This window comes from Ursus arctos, unplaced genomic scaffold (genome assembly GCF_023065955.2).
Source record: "Ursus arctos isolate Adak ecotype North America unplaced genomic scaffold, UrsArc2.0 scaffold_8, whole genome shotgun sequence".
Lineage (NCBI taxonomy): Eukaryota > Metazoa > Chordata > Mammalia > Carnivora > Ursidae > Ursus > Ursus arctos.
The window spans coordinates 36,100,915-36,117,548 of record NW_026623100.1 but is presented as its reverse complement, the minus strand read 5'-3'; the positions used below and the strand labels follow the sequence as shown (position 1 = coordinate 36,117,548).

Genomic DNA, 16,634 nt, shown 5'->3' with positions numbered 1-16,634 from the left:
CTGAAAAGAAAATACAGTTTTGCTGTTTATTATCTGCACTATTTTACAAAAGCAAGCAGAGAGACCTCAATAAAAGAGAAAGAGGAATTATCTAATTTTGATAATTACTACAAAGAAGGAGCATTACCTAGTAAGTCTTCTTTCTCAGAATTTCTAAATGGCTATAAATTAAAAAAAAATCAGTATACACCCAGCACATACTTTGTCACATGAAAGCCAAAACTACTGTTATATACTTCTTAAGTAATTTAAAGTTAACTAATATGTCTAGAATTCTAGTAAAAAACATACCTGAAGACTTGTTGACTTTGGCTCCAGATGTCTTGGCCTGTCCAGTTTTGGCTAGTAAGAAAACATATCAATGACACATTACAAATAATATCATTTAGATTTAAGGAAGAGCTAACCTGGCAATGACTGAAAAAACACTGTAAAAAAACATCCTTATACTCATCTCTGTATGCTTGTGGAACTATATAGGTAAATTCTGAGACATGTAGTTGCTGAGACAAAAGGAAAAGATTTAAATTTTACCAATATTAAATCGTCCTACATGAAGACTGTACCAACTGATATTCCCATCAATAGCACATGACAGTGGGTCTTCCAGTTTCCACACACAGTAGATAAGGGACATTATTAATCAAACTGAGATGGACACTGGTACAGATTAATTTTTATTTTTTAATCAGGAGTAAAACTGTGTTGATTTTCACATGTTTAATTCAACACTATATCTTTCTCTGTGATCTGCTATTCTTAATATCTGCCCATTTATCTTTTGGGTTGTTGAGGTTTCTCTTATTTATTAAGAGATCATTATATATTAAGAAAATTCATCTATATCACATAGATAACAATTTATTTAAAGTTATGCAAAATATTTATGTAAAAATACTTTTTATGTAATCAAGTATTTTCCTGATAGGGCAGGATACTCTCACTCTGCAATTAAAACCAAACCAAATTCTCCACATTTTCTTTCAATACTTTTAATTACCACCTTCTGTATCATGATCCATCTGTGATTTATTCTGCCATTAAAATGTTTTACTTTTACAAAGTGACCAGGTAATTTAATGAATAATTGATCTTTTCCTTGCTAATTTAAAATATTACCATAATTATTTACTGATGTTCCATATGTTCTGGGAACTACCTCTGGACTCTCTCTCTCCTACTGATCCTTTGTCTGTTTGTGCAACACGTAACATGAACTATTTTGAATCTTTACTTCCATAATGTATTTTAATATCTGTTAGTGTTAGTCTGTCCTAACTACTCAATCTTACTGGCAGTTTTACTGGGTTCCTAGCATTTATTTTAATGTAAGAAAAAAAGGCACATTATAATGGTGAGAAGCTTTCTATCAAAGAATGAGCTGTTTTCTCCCATAGCATTACTTTATGCCTTGCAGTAGTATTTTTAAATTTTCTTTTCAGAGCTTTTACCCTTATTATTTTAAATGTAATATTTTATTAGATTACATGTAAGTGGTTATTCTTTCTACATAACAAAACAGTTGAAACCCTATATTAATTTAGAAAATTAAGGTGGCTAATTAGGTTTAATAGCATTTCAGTAGACTCTCTTGGGTTTTCCATTATACATACACATTTGCAAATACTAATGTTGAGTCATACTTTCCAATTTTTATGCCTCTTGACTTGCACTGGCTAGTGGCTATTAGTTTCAGGACAATATTTATGTTCATTCACAGAACTGATGAGTATCCCTTCTTTTGTCCCTAACATTAATGTTAAGGAACACTTCTAATCTCATTAGTAAGCACATGCTGGCTTTTGACTTGATGTATGTATATGTTCATATGTATATAAGCAAAAGTATTTATAAATACATATAAACACACTATCATATTAAGGAAGTAGTTACCTACTTTAAGAATTTTTTTTTGATGCTAGGAATGGATGTTGAATTTTACCAAATATCCTCAGCATTTACCTTTCCTCTACTTAATATGGTGAACTGAATTTAAAAAATTTTCTATTGAAACACTTTTATATTTCTGATGTGATCTCTTCTTGGGCACAGCATTATTAACCACTTAATGTGCTCCCAGCTTCTATATGCTAAAATTTTACTTAAAAAATATTACACCAAAAACAATTTTTACATCAATATTTGTAAGTGAAACTGTTCTATAACTTTAATTTAACTACGACCACTTTATCAGCATTTCAAAACATTTAACTTTTTGAGATACCTGTAAATTCACAAGGCGTTGTAAGAAATAATCAGGAGAAGTCCCATACCCTTCACCCAGTTTCCCCTAATGGTAATATTTTGCGTAACTACATACTATGTTACAGACAGGAAACTGACATTAACACAATCTACCAACATTTCCACAGTTCTACCCACACTCATTAATGTATACTAAGTGCTATGAAATTTTTTCATATATGTGTAGAACGCTATGACCATCAATCACAGTACAGAATAGTTCCATCACAAGGATCCTTCCTCTACTTACAGCAACAGCCACCTGCCTCCCTCCTCTTCAACCCAACAACCACTATTCTCTATCTCTATAACTTTATCATTTCAACAATGTTATATAAATGAAAGTTTTCATTTTTTTGAGATTTTTTTCTTTTTTTTTTTTAAGATTTTATTTATTTATGTGACAGAGAGACAGCCAGCAAGAGAGGGAACACAGCAGGGGAGTGGGAGAGGAAGAAGCAGGCTCCCAGCGGAGGAGCCCGATGTGGGACTCGATCCCGGAACGCCAGGATCACGCCCTGAGCCAAAGGCAGACGCTTAACGACTGCGCTACCCAGGCGCCCCTGAGATTTTTTTCATTCAGCATAATTCCTCTGCAATCCATCCAAGTGTTCCATCTATCAATAATTTGTTCCTTTTTATTGCAACTAGTATTCCATGCTACAGATACATCACAGTTTAACCATTCACCCACTCAAGGACATGTGCCTTGTTCCCAGTTTTTGGCTACTGCAAAATAAAGATGCTAAAAATATTCATGTACTGGTATTTGCGTGAATGGTTTTGTGTAAATGTAATTCATCTATCTAGGATAAATGCCCAAAGAGTGTAATTGCTGGGTCCTATGGTAAGCACATGCTTAGTTTTGTTGAAAAACTGCAATACTCAGGGTGCCTGGCTGGCTCAGTTGATACAGCATGCAGCTTTTGATCTTAAGGTTGATCACGTTGAGTTTATTTATTTAAGTAATCTCTACTACACCAGACCCACGTTGAGTGTAGTACAGATTACTTAAATAAATAAACTTAAAAAAAAAAAAAACCCAACCCTGCAATATTCTTTTCTGTACCATTTTAAATTCCCAACATCAACGTACAAGTTTCTGCATATCTTCAATAACATTTGGTGTTACTATTTTCTTAGTTTATCCTTTCTGATAGGCATACAGTGTCTGTCAGCATTCAATGTCCATATTAACCGGCTTTTTCCTGTTCTGTTTCCCTTCTCTCCACCCCCTTTTTAAAGAAAATATTCCATTCCTCTGAATGCCATGGAATAGCTGAAATAGAACTAGATTTATTACTTCCTTAAAAGTTTGGTGGAACTCGTATGTGGGAACTATGTGGGCAGAATGCTTTAATTGGGGGAAATAAAGAACTTAAAGAAAGTCACTTAAAAAATGTTTAATTCCAGTGTAGTTAACATACAGTGTCATATTAGTTTCAGGTGTATGTATAATACAGAAGTTCCATATATTACTCAGTGCTCACCAAGATAAGTGTACTCTAATCCTCTTCACCTATTTCACCCATCCCCTCACAACACCTCCCCTCTGGTAACCATCTGTTTGTTCTCTATAGTCAAGGGTCTGTTTTTTGGTTTGTCTCTCTTTTTTTCCATTTGTTCGTGTCTTGTTCCCTAAAAGTAAGTTATTTTCATCTGGGAATTGGAAAGTATAAAGAATAAGATACATTTACTTAAAAAAAAAAAAAGGAACCAATAAAATCTTATAGAAAAAAAATCATTAAATTAAGGATGACAAATCAGAAAATTCTGGCTACGTTTTCCCATGGGTTCAGTTAAAACAATACAAACTTAGTTTGAGCGCCCCCTGTATTCTTCCTCCTACAAATATTTATTCATTAACCCTTACACTACATTACATGTTAAGGGATGGAAAAATAAAACTACAAATATTCCCTTACCCAGCCAAGTGAAAGAGAGACTTACGAACAAACTACTAATACCAAATGACTCAATGTACTCAGTATTACTAGAAGGGAAATGGGAGCTTCTAATTGCCTAGGTGAGTCAGGAAAGGTACCACAAAGAAATTACATCTGAGATGGGCCTTTAAAGCACAAACTAGAATTTGCTCCACCACCACCCCAAAAAAGGAGTCTTTTTTTTTTTTTTTTTAAGATTTTATTTATTAATTTGACAGACAGAGAGACAGCCAGTGAGAGAGGGAACACAAGCAGGGGGAGTGGGAGAGGAAGAAGCAGGCTCCTGGCAGAGAAGCCTGATGTGGGGCTCGATCCCAGAACGCTGGGATCACGTGCTGAGCCGAAGGCAGACGCTTAACGACTGCGCCACCCAGGCGCCCCCAAAAAAGGAGTCTTAAATAACTTTCTATCTTCGGTATCTTGCACAAGGCCTGGCACCTACTAAGTAGGTTACTAAAGTAAACTGGAATTCAGACAATTCCAAACAAATGGACAGCATAAATAAAGGTGACAAGACATTAAAAAGTGATCTGGGACAAAGGGTAAATAAAGGGTCATTTATTCAATGCTAAGGAATTTGGACTTACTCCTGTGGGTCACTAAGAGTAGAATGATCAGATCTGCCTTAAAGAGATCTCAGAGCAACAGCATGAATAATGAAGCAGAGTGTGGAATAAAAATACCAGTGAGGAGGCTATCCTCAAAATTCAAATATGAATCAATTAGAACAGTTACAGGTGTGATGAAGCAAAGGCAAAAGACACAGCTTGAGGTAGATTTGAGAGAGAACTAGCTTGCATCAGCCAGTGGCTGGATGAAAAGAGGAAGGATGTTATTTAAGTTTGAACTGGGTAAGACAGAAAAGAAAAGACAGGGAAAGGATTACTAACAATTTCTACATTGGGTGATGAGTGATGATTGTTAGGTAACGTAAGAAAATGAGAGGAGTAAACTTGAGGGAGTAGAGGTTTGTGTACGTATATGTCACTGGTCCTTAATGCTGTATGAAGATAAAATCAGGAAGAAAAGTATGACATAAGAGGAACAGACATTTAGGGAAACCATTTAGGGAAGATGAAAGAGCGATCAAAGGAGATTAAGAACAAGTTATTGTTCTCAGAGAGGTAGTTTAATATAGGTGAAAAGCTTTGAAATCACAGTTTTAGATCTGAATCCTTACTCTTAACCCAAGTAAGTCATTTAACCTTGAGTAAGTTATTAATCTCTGAATCTGTTTTCTCACCTATAAAATGAGAAGGTGACTTGAAAGATTAAGGAAGATAACATAAATTGCCTAGTATTAGTGTAATCAATGGCAAGTTTCTTTCCCTTGTTTTCTGTCTTCTGGCATAGATTACGCCCCTTAGTAGACTCTTCTTTTTAACAAATCATTACCTTATTCTAAATAGTAAATTCAAACTCCAAACTAACCCTGGATATCCTTTACCCTGTCACAACACTTTTCATTTTATAAAACAAGTTATTTAGTATATATGATCTGTCACTTCAAGTTAGTATATAAGCTACTTGGAAATAGAGATCTTGCCTACTGGTTTACTGATGTATCCTAAAACTTTAAAAAAGTACATCCAATTATAAGTAGGTGCTCAGTATTCTTTCTTTTTAACTAGTGATGAGTAACGGTTCTAAAGTTTCCCTTTCTGATCAAATTATACTTTTGCTTCCTTCCTGTACTTCTCTTCATCCTTGCTGATTTGTGCTTATAACTAAAGTTCTCTTTAAAACTACCTAATTAGGGGCTCCTGAGTGCCTCAGTCGGTTATGCATATGACTCCTGGTTTCTACTCAGGTCGTGATCTCACCGTTCTGAGATTGAGCCCCACGCTGGGCTCCGTACTCTCAGTGTCGCGTCCGCTTCAGACTTTCTCCTCCTCCGCCCCTCCTTGTTCTTGCTTAGTTGTGGGTGCCCACGTGTATGCACACTCTCTCTCTCTCTCAAAAATAAATAAAAACTACCCTAATTAACTTATCACTGTTCAGACATTGCTGATCTCAAAAAAGATATCATGCACCCTTACCTTTCTCACCTGACACTTTCTCAATCCTATTTACTGGCTCCTGTCTTTCTACATTTCTATTAGAAGGGAGGACATACTTCGTTTGTAGCACTTCTCCCTCTACCCATTGCTTTTACTGTTAGGACCACTCCCAAAATTTAGACCTTAAACTTAACAAAAAATTTCTGAAGTATACTGTCAACACGATGTGACTGGCTGATCTAAGGATATCTCCACTAGCTAAGTGTTTGATAGCTGAAATATATCAATGTTAAAATCTGAGTTTATGGTTTTTCTCAAAGAAATCGATGCATCTAAGTTTTCCTGTTACATATAATCAGTATCACCACACTCTTCTAGTGAAACCTACCTAGCCTGAAATCTAGAAAATTTTAAATTATTTTAATTTTATATTTTATCCACTAGAAAATTCTATAGAATCTACAGAATAAACGCTCAGATTTTACCATCTCACACCATTTTAATTAACATTTTTAATATCAGGTCCCTATTACCTTAAACTGAATCCCAACTTGTTTTCTCAATAGGGTTTTTCTTTTTCTTTTCTTTCTTTTTTTTTTTGGTGCAAAAAGGTGGTTTTATGAAAGCATGGGGACAGGACCCATGCGCAGAAAGAGCTGCTTCAACAGGATTTTTAATCTCTCCATTTACCCAATCTATGTAAGAATCCTAAACAACTAGTGGTTCTTTATTCTCTATGGCAATTTCCCAGTCTGTACCATTACAGGTCTTACAAAAGAAAAATGGCAAGCATCTTAGCCAAGCTGCGTGAACAGTGGGTTAAACAAAGCTAAATAGGTTTCTTTACTGCAGGACTTCATAATGGGAATGTGTTCTGTGGATTTTTTTTTTTAAGGAAAAAAAACAGAAGTTATAATACAAATCTGATCCAAAACATCTTCCAGGAATTGGTCTCTCACACACATATTTTGAGAAATGCTACTAATGAGGTCAAATTCAAAAACTTCCCAACATGATGCTTCAAGGACTTCTATAAAGTGATTCCCCAATTCTGTTACCTTTGTTGTATCACCTCCCTAACTAAAGTAATCATCTGCATCTCTCTATCCCACCTTTCCCATACACACACACACACACACACACATATGTATGAATTTCTGAACAGAAATCCAGAACACACTATACACCTGTCTTTCTAAAAGAGAACACACAAAACAATCTAACTTTCTGAATATAGTTTATGTCTACTTTACTTCAGCTTTTCTGTCTCATCCTTCACTATCAAGCTATCTATTCTTAATAAACTCAAGAGTCTTTGTTTTGGCAATAACTTCTTTCCAACCCTTTGGAAAGAGAAAATTCAGTTTATTAAAATTGTACAGAAATTCACTTAGCTAGATTCATAATAAAGACCTGCAATGTTTTCCTGAGTATAAAGAAACAACTTTAACACGAGTGTAATAACATCGATTTCTGTTTGGTCTTTTTTGTTTACCTTTTGGCTCTCAGCAAACTTTCAAAATCAAAGGAGACTGAACAAGCAACCTTAACATGTTTTGTCTTGTATGTTTTGTCTTATTGGCAGGGGATGGAAGGAGGTATTACAAAATTAACCTAAATAGCTATTATCTATGGAACTATGATAGGTATTTTACATAAACTATCTCATTGAGTCTTCATATTAACTATTAACCACTAGCTTAATATGGGGGCCATTATGGGCCCCTTCTACTAAAGCACAGTAATGTTTTCCTAGCATCATCTTACAAGAAGTTTCTAGAAAACTGACAAAATATACTTATTTGGAGGAGTATTAAAAGTTACAACTTACTGGCAGAAGCTGAAGTCACAGTTTCAACAGCTTTGGAAGCATCTATATCTTTTCTATTTGAAAGAAGAAAAAATTAGGCCAAGATTGAAATTCTAAGTTCTAAAACTTCTAAAGATGCAAAGCTTAAAAAAGTTTAGGGGCGCCTGGCTGGCTCAATAGGTAGGGCATGCGACTCCTCATCTCAGGGTCATGAGTTCAAGCCCCATGCTGGCATAGAACGTACTTAATTAAAATTAAAAAAATAACATTTAATGTAATTCAATTTGAACGATGTACCATTTAAACTGGAGTCAGGATTATAAAATATATTTAAAATATAGTTGTATGAAAATTTTTTTTCTTTCTGTTTTATTTTTTATTTTTTTATTTTTTTAAAGATTTTATTCATTTATGTGACAGAGAGACAGCCAGCGAGAGAGGGAACACAGCAGGGGGAGTGGGAGAGGAAGAAGCAGGCTCCCAGCGGAGGAGCCCGATGTGGGACTCGATCCCGGAACGCCAGGATCACGCCCTGAGCCGAAGGCAGACGCTTTAACGACTGCGCTACCCAGGCGCCCCAGTTGTATGAAAATTTTAAAATTTTAATTCATATGCACATTCATTCTCACATATGAAATCATGTAATTACTTACTTTAAAGCAGCTGCTTTCTTTGAATCTGAGATCTTCTTCTTCATCTCTTTGTTCTATGAAAGAAAAAGATTTTGAAAAAGAAAATCTTAGTTTCTTCCCCCATTATAAAGGGCACTTTAGAAAATACAAGCATAAAGAAATACAACGAAAAACATTATTATGAAATTCAGATCAATTTAACATATATTTACTGATTGTTCATCAATTGTCAAGCACAATTTTAGGCACTGGAGAGGAGTAGTAAATAAAACAAAGTCCCTACTCTCAAACGAGTTTAACTTCAAGGGGGGGTAAGGAGAGAAAGACCACAAGGAAATTAAAAATACATACATATTATGCCTGTTAGGAACAAGTGCTGTGGAAAAAGTAATAGAGAAAGGAAACAAGTGCTTTTGTTGGGGAAGGAGGAGCAACTTTCAGTAAATTATACAAGTCTCAATGAAAAGGTGATATATAAGCAAACACCTAAAAGAGGTAAGAGAGCAAGCCATTCCCTGTGTTGACAGCATTCCAGACAGAAGGAACAGCAACTGTAAAAGACTTTTGAGATCCATGTCTATTAGCTTGTTTAAGAAGTACAAAGGATGAGGGGTGCCTGGGTGGCGCAGTCGTTAAGCGTCTGCCTTTGGCTCAGGGCGTGATCCCGGCGTTCTGGGATCGAGCCCCACATCAGGCTCCTCCGCTATGAGCTTGCTTCTTTCTCTCCCACTCCCCCTGCTTGTGTTCCCTCTCTCGCTGGCTGTCTCTATCTCTGTCAAATAAATAAATAAAATCTTTAAAAGTATAAAGGATGCTTGGGGTTGGAAATAGAGGAGAGAAAGAAGTATCTGGTGGTTTGGAGGTAGAGTGTGGGTGGAATGTGTGGTGTAAACTCGTAAGCCATTTTGAATACTGGTTTTTCCTCTGAGTATGATGAAAGGTTCTGAGTCTAGGTATGGCAAGATCAATCTGCTTCTATGTTGAGAAGAGGTCAAGGTGAATGAAAAGGCAAGGAAAGGAGGACAACCTCTATTGTCATGATGTTACTGTAGTAACAAAGCAAAAGATGGTGGCACATTGGACCAGGGTGATAGCAATTAAGATACTGAAATGTCACAGTATTAGTTGAAATATTTTTGTAAGACACTGATAAGAAAATGTAGATCAATAGTAAAAGATGGAATTATTGAATTACAAAGAATTGATCCTTCTTCCATTCAACCTTGAGAATGTGTTGCTCTGCTACCTAAGACTAGACTATTCCTTTTCATACTTACACTGTTTCTGCCTGAATCACAAGACTGCCCCTGCATAACTATAAAATTTAAAATCTTCAACAGTATTAAAGTGGTGTCATCTTTCTGGAATTTCAGTTATATGCAGATTGGGTCTCCTGAATATATCCACCATGTCTTTCCTCTTCATCACTAATAGACTATAAGTTCCAAAAGTGAGAGCACATCTGTCTTGTTCATCACTCTTCTGCAGATACCACAATGCCTGACATAACAGATTTTTAAGAAAGTTTTTCAATTAAAATGACATTCAACTCTCATCTGATGAATTCTGATTATATCTTTGGTTTTATTTCCTTGTTATTCATTAGATTTTTCTATAATGTGCAAATCACTGATAACTGTTTCCCAGCATTGTTTTTCATTTCCATGAAATCTTCTTGGATCTTAGCTGACTGCCTACTCTGGATTTTAGATATAATGTTGCCATGAATCTTGCTGAAAATACTAAATTAAAATTTAGAAGTGTTGTTTTCGTTTTGTTTCTGTAGAGTTGAGCTGCAGCACTATTTCATAGTTGCAATGGAAAATCTGATACTTTTTTGTAGATCAAGTGTTCCTGCTCCATTAAAGAAAATTTTGGGAGTATGGACTACTGTTCTTTTGTGGGAAAAAAAAAAAATGCTTGCTTTCATCAGATTCTTTGTAGTGGTGGTGGTGAAGGTAGCTCAAAAATGGCTTAAGAATCAGTATTAAGAACTGAAGTCTACACTGGCTTATAATTAAAGACAAGGTAACTGAGTTAAGAGCTATGCAGATTCATATTTTAATTATTCAGGTTTAAATACAGGGATGTGGGCAATTCTCACCTTTCCCGTAGCATTTCTTTATCGATTTGAAGAAGTAGCCAAATGGAGAAAATATTCTTTGAATCAAACCCAGAGTCAAAGGCAGTCCTAATATGAAATATCAAATGTGGGCAGAAACCTTTGTCTTGGTTAAGATCTGAACCACGAAAGTTACAGCACTGCCCTTCTTCCTAGTTTGGGCTCCTAGCCTATTTTTGGCTTGCTCTGGCAAGGAAACTTGATGTCTTCCCCCATAATAAGAGGCTAAGAAGGTTATCTATACACTTCCAATCTCAAACAGCCATGGCTGGAGTTCTCTATGGGGTCTCCTCCAGTCAGTCCCTAGGAAGGCTGCTCGATTACCACAGGAGTCATGAGTTAGCCCCATCCAAACTATATTTAGTTGAAGAATATCAATATTTTTGACATATAGATCGCATGTTTTCTGGTTTATAGAGCTGATAGCTTTCCCTATTCATTACTATGAAAATCAGAATAGTAAATATGGTTGAGCTCTTCTTGGACTTCTGTTGCTACCTTATCAACCTTATTAAAATGCTATGGAAGAGAAGTATTTTAATCTTACTGAAATATTCTAATAACCTAGATGTATCCTTATTCACACATTTTCCCAGATTAAACTTTTCAGTATTAAAGAAGACTTTCTCCCCAGTTCCCAAAATTTAATGATCAGCCAGATCTACTTGAGAGTAACTGGTTTAAGCTATTTCTCCCTCCTATCTCAAGTTTACTAATCTACCTGAAATCATTACTATCATTACAGTAAGCTTGCTGGCTAGATGAGTCTTCTAAATGGACTTCAGTGGGTTTTTTTCTCTTCTCTCCTTTAATAATCTGCTAAACTTACTTTCTTTGCCTTCTTCAGTCATTTGCCTAATTCACTCTGCAGAACACTCCCAAATGAATCTACCTAATCTATCCATTTTGTGTCATAGCTCTGTTCAAAACCTTGAATAACACTTAACTGTCTACAGGAAAAAGTGTATATTCTTAAATTATACCTTCAATTCTTGCTGCTCCCTAACCTCCTCTGCAACTAGAGAAGGTTATGTGTCACTGTTCTGGTAAGTCAAATGCAGGTAGAAGTTGCTGAGGAACTCATTCTTCCACAAAAAATAAATAAATAAATAAAAATCAAAAACCCTCTTTTGCTTTTGATTTTTATTCCTTTATTTCTTTCTTTCTGCTTGGAAGATAAAAATGATGCCAGAAGGTACAGCAACCATCTTACAACTGAGGGTGAAAAGTACATGCTAAAGGTGGTGAATCAGAAAAACAAAAAGCCTGGGTTCCTGATGGTATTATGGAGCTGCTGCACCAGCCATGGACCACCTACCTACAGATTTTCTGTTATGAGAGAAATAAACCTCTTATTTCTTTCATAAACCACTGGTGAAGTTTTCTGGTAGTTGAAAATATAAGAAATCCTAAGTGATAAAATTGTTAATAACTAGGGTTACCATAAAATTCATTATTCAAATCAGGACAATGGAAATAAATAGATGGCAGGCAGCAGATGTCACCTAGGATCATGGGTTACCCTAGCAGTAACTAACCAGAAAACATAAAGGAAATAAAAAATACAGATCCTTTACGGAACAGCAATTTAAGTAATATTTATGATATATACAAATAAATATATAAGTGAGAAATAAACTTAACATCCCCTCCAAAATGTACAGTATGGAAACATTACAAAAGAACACTACAAAAAAACACTAGGTGAAGTCTAAATAAATGAGGACAAGCCCTGTTTCTGAACAGAAAGTATTATAAATCATCAATACAAATTCAATACAATATTAAACCCAATGAGATTTTTCAGAGAACTTAAACGGGTTCTAAAACCAATAACAGGACAAAATGTTCAAGATTAACCAAAATAAGTTTTTTTTAAAATATTTTATCTATTTATTTATTTTAGAGGGACAGAGAGAGGGAGAGGGAGAATGCATGCATCTGTGAGCAGGAAAGCATGAGCAGGAGGAGGAGCAGAGAGGGATGGAGAGTGAGAGGGAGGGGGAAGGAATTCCAAGCAGACTTCATGCTAAGCATGGAGCCCAACGTGGAGCTCGATCTCAGGACTGAGCTCGATCTCAGGACTGAGATCAGAACCTGAGCCAAAACCGAGAGTCAGATGCTTAACCAACTGAGCCACCCAAATACCCCAAATAAATTTTATTTTTTCAAAATACAAAGAAAAAGGATTCTACTAGAAAGACAGGCAATTATGTAAACTTACAGTAACCGTTATAGTAACTGAAATCACACAGTATTGTAACAGAAATAAACAGACTGACCTAACAATAGTCTGACAGAGATCTATATGTGTAGGGTAATTTATACACATAAAGATAGTTTTGAAATCAATGAGGAAGAACCAAGTAGGTATAAATGGTGTTGGGCTAGTTGGTTATCCATTTTGGAAATAGTACTGATCCCAATAACACATTAACCACAATTTACAGATTAAAATAATAACAGAATCATATCTTTTTGCCACTGGTATAGAGGTCTTCTAAAACAAGACAAAAGAGAAAAAAGCAGAAGCCATTAAGAAGAGGAAAAAATCAACTTGAGTACACTGAAATTAAAAACTTTATATATGGATATACATATAAAACAACATACTGGAAGAAAATACTTCTCATAAGTAATACAAAATCATGAACACCTTCAAATGAAGTTTTTTAAAAAAGGCAAACAGCCCAATAGAAAGATGGGAAAAGGGATACACAACTCATTAAGATAGTAACAGCTATTATACTAAGATACTGAAGTTTAATAATAATCAAGAAAATGCAATTAAAGCTCAATCGCATATTTTACATACTGCATTTTAAAACTGCAAATATTAAGATGTTGAAGATAATACAGAAACACTAGTACTCTTATTATCATCAGACTGTAAATTATTATAGCTACTTAACAGGAGATCTGATATTACTGTATATCCTATTACCCAGCAACTCCACTATAGATACCACCTTAAAAACAGTACCATAAATGCATAAGAAAGGCCTGTAAAAAGCCATATACAAGGAAGTTAACATAAAGTCCTATTATAGTAGTGAAAAATTAGAAATAACCTAAGTACCAAATCCATGAGGAGCTGGTAAAATAACTGGTTTTTCATACAAAGTGATACCACACAGAAGTTAGGAAGAACGAGGAAAATCCGTATGTACAAACATGGTTAGATCTCCAAATCAAATTGCTGATTGAAAAATGTGTATTACAAAGCCCCTTTAAGGTAGACACTCTTCAGCAAATATAATAATTACATGAAAAGAACACTCATACACAAAGTAAAACTTACTAAATATTTTTAAGTACTCCTATAGACATTACCAATAAATATGTAAACTAAAGCATAAAAAAATGATCTAGAAAAACTAAATTCATAAACTAATATTTCTAAGGAAGCAAAAGGCCCAAAAGAATATATATACTCTATAATTCTGTTTATTTAAAAGTTCAAAACAGGCAAAACTCAACTATGGTATTAGAAATCAAGTTAGGGGTTACTTTTGGACAAAAGGAAGGGTCTAAGGATTCGGTAGAAGTATGCAAAAGGGGCTTCCAGGATGTTGTTAACGTTAGTTTGTGACTTAGGTAGGCTTCAGAGATGTTTGCTAATTTTGTGAAGTATTTTCTCCTCGTTTATTGCTTGACATTTAACACTATTTAATAGTGCTATTTCTGTAGATATAAAGTTGTTAATGTCAATGTATTTCAATCCATACACATATAATCTATTGAGTGAACATTTATGTTCTATGCATTTTTCTGTACGTATCATACTTTAAAAAGTCAAACTTAAACATGTATGATCTAAATCCAGTTTACCTGTGATTTTTTCTTTCCTGGAACACATACTTTCACACTTTTCCCTTTTATCAGAAGAGGAGTTGTTTCAATGTACTTCATGACTGCAGTAACCGCCTCTCTAAATTCCATTTCCAAGTAAGCCTAAATAAAATGTATCAAATTATTAGTCAAAAATCTAATTCAAAATTCTCTGCATGACTTAGTACTTTTTGTGGAACATAAAACCAGGAAATTACCTAAAGTCCTGGTTGCTTTTACCTCTTTTTGTTTTGCTAAAGTGTCATTTGATCTCCAGGGTGTTTTCACACATGAAATGGACATTTAACCTTGTAGAATTTCTTTTTTTCTTTTTTTTTTAAAGATTTTATTTATTTATTCGACAGAGATAGAGACAGCCAGCGAGAGAGGGAACACAAGCAGGGGGAGTGGGAGAGGAAGAAGCAGGCTCATAGCGGAGGAGCCCAATGTGGGGCTCGATCCCAAAGCGCTGGGATCACGCCCTGAGCCGAAGGCAGACGCGAAACTGCTGTGCCACCCAGGCGCCCCAACCTTGTAGAATTTCTATACCATTACCAAGATAAGAAGAGGGGTCTATGGCAGGCTCATGGAACAATGAGAAATAGGAAGGCAGGGTTCATGGAATAAATGGAGAAAAGGCAGGATCTTGCCTAGCTGCTGTTAAGTCTGACATTTTTAAGGCTTCTTGCAATAAAGAACACTACCAACTATGTTCCCCCGTTTTGTCTCACAATTTTATCTTCTGCTTAGTCTGGGGTTGTTCATAATTTTGATGAACTTTACCGTGTGAGTTATAGGACTATAATCCATATGTAAAAAATACTGTACAACAAAATCATTTTTTAGTATAATCTTACCAGTGTGCTAAAGAAATGGAAAGCAAACTATAACCTGCCACCTGTTTTTGCAAATGGTTTTATTGAACACAGCCATACCCATTCGTTTGTATATTATTTATGGCTGTTTTTGTACTACAATAGCAGAATTGAATAGCTGCAATCCTATGGTATACAAAGCCTAAAATATTTACTATCTGGCCCTTTACAGAAAAAGTATGCCAACCCCTGTTTTAAAAGATATAAAATGGTATTTGGGGACCTTGTTCACTGGAATCCAAGCATTTACATTAACTCTCAATTAACAATTATATATGTAGTAAAAAGTTGCTAAAAGATCTTTACAAAGTAATAATCTGAGTTTATAATTAATTGTGTATCTATTTTTAGAACAGAGTGAATGACTCACTTCTTTTCTATAAGGAACAACAAGGACATCATTAACTTTCCCAAACGGTTGAAATATTTTTCTAATATCTTCTTCAGTACAGCCATCCTCTGGTAATTCAGATATAAGAAGAACTGACCCATAATGCGAAGACTGGTCTTTCCGAAGCTATTTTTGAATGAAAGAAAATTAAAAACAAACCGAATTAAGCCATGAAGTACAATAATAATTCCCAATATAAAATCTTCTACCATTAACCTAAGTCCTTTAAACAGACTTTTCTAAATATTTTAGCACAATTAAAAAAAATTTTTTAAATGCTGAAGTAGTAAAAGATACATTTTATATTTTACCACTCAACCCTAACAGTGATCAGAGCTTACAGGTAACACAATCACAGATGCTCTTTTTGGTTTAGAAGCATTTTGTAACAAACAAGACCTATGGAATGGTCCACAACTACAGAAGAATATTTTTCTACGTAAAACTACATGGCCCATCACTAATAAAAATAAAAGTATAGCTTTGTGTACTTTGTGTTTTAACAGTTGAAATGATACAGGTATAACATTTTAAAAGACTCATATATAATATGTATAAAATCTGAATACCCTGTGATATCAAATTTATCACCTATATTAAAAACTCAAAAAAAAGTTCCACTGCCACCATCTAGAAGTCTTGAAACAAAATGAAAAGAGTATTACAGATTAATTTTTTAAAAGCCTCTTCAAAATTTTCCTTGTATTTAAATTTCTTCCTAACACTCTTCAAAATTGTGTAATTACAGGTTGATTATTTTAAGTGTATCCTTCTAAATACAAA

General features: G+C 34.8%; 1 protein-coding gene across 20 annotated transcripts in view; it reads right to left on the bottom strand.

The window, feature by feature from the left end:
- Positions 1-16,634, bottom strand: part of ZNF638 (zinc finger protein 638) — a 142,442-nt gene that overhangs the window by 50,989 nt on the left and 74,819 nt on the right. For all 20 annotated transcript variants that reach the window (XM_026483249.4, XM_057309175.1, XM_057309176.1 and 17 more), the window contains 5 exons: positions 15,831-15,977; positions 14,586-14,708; positions 8,654-8,706; positions 8,022-8,074; positions 292-342 (listed from right to left, as the gene is read on the bottom strand). In XM_026483249.4, coding sequence (XP_026339034.1) covers positions 292-342; positions 8,022-8,074; positions 8,654-8,706; positions 14,586-14,708; positions 15,831-15,977 — 427 coding nt within the window. The remainder of the gene's footprint in view (positions 1-291; positions 343-8,021; positions 8,075-8,653; positions 8,707-14,585; positions 14,709-15,830; positions 15,978-16,634) is intronic.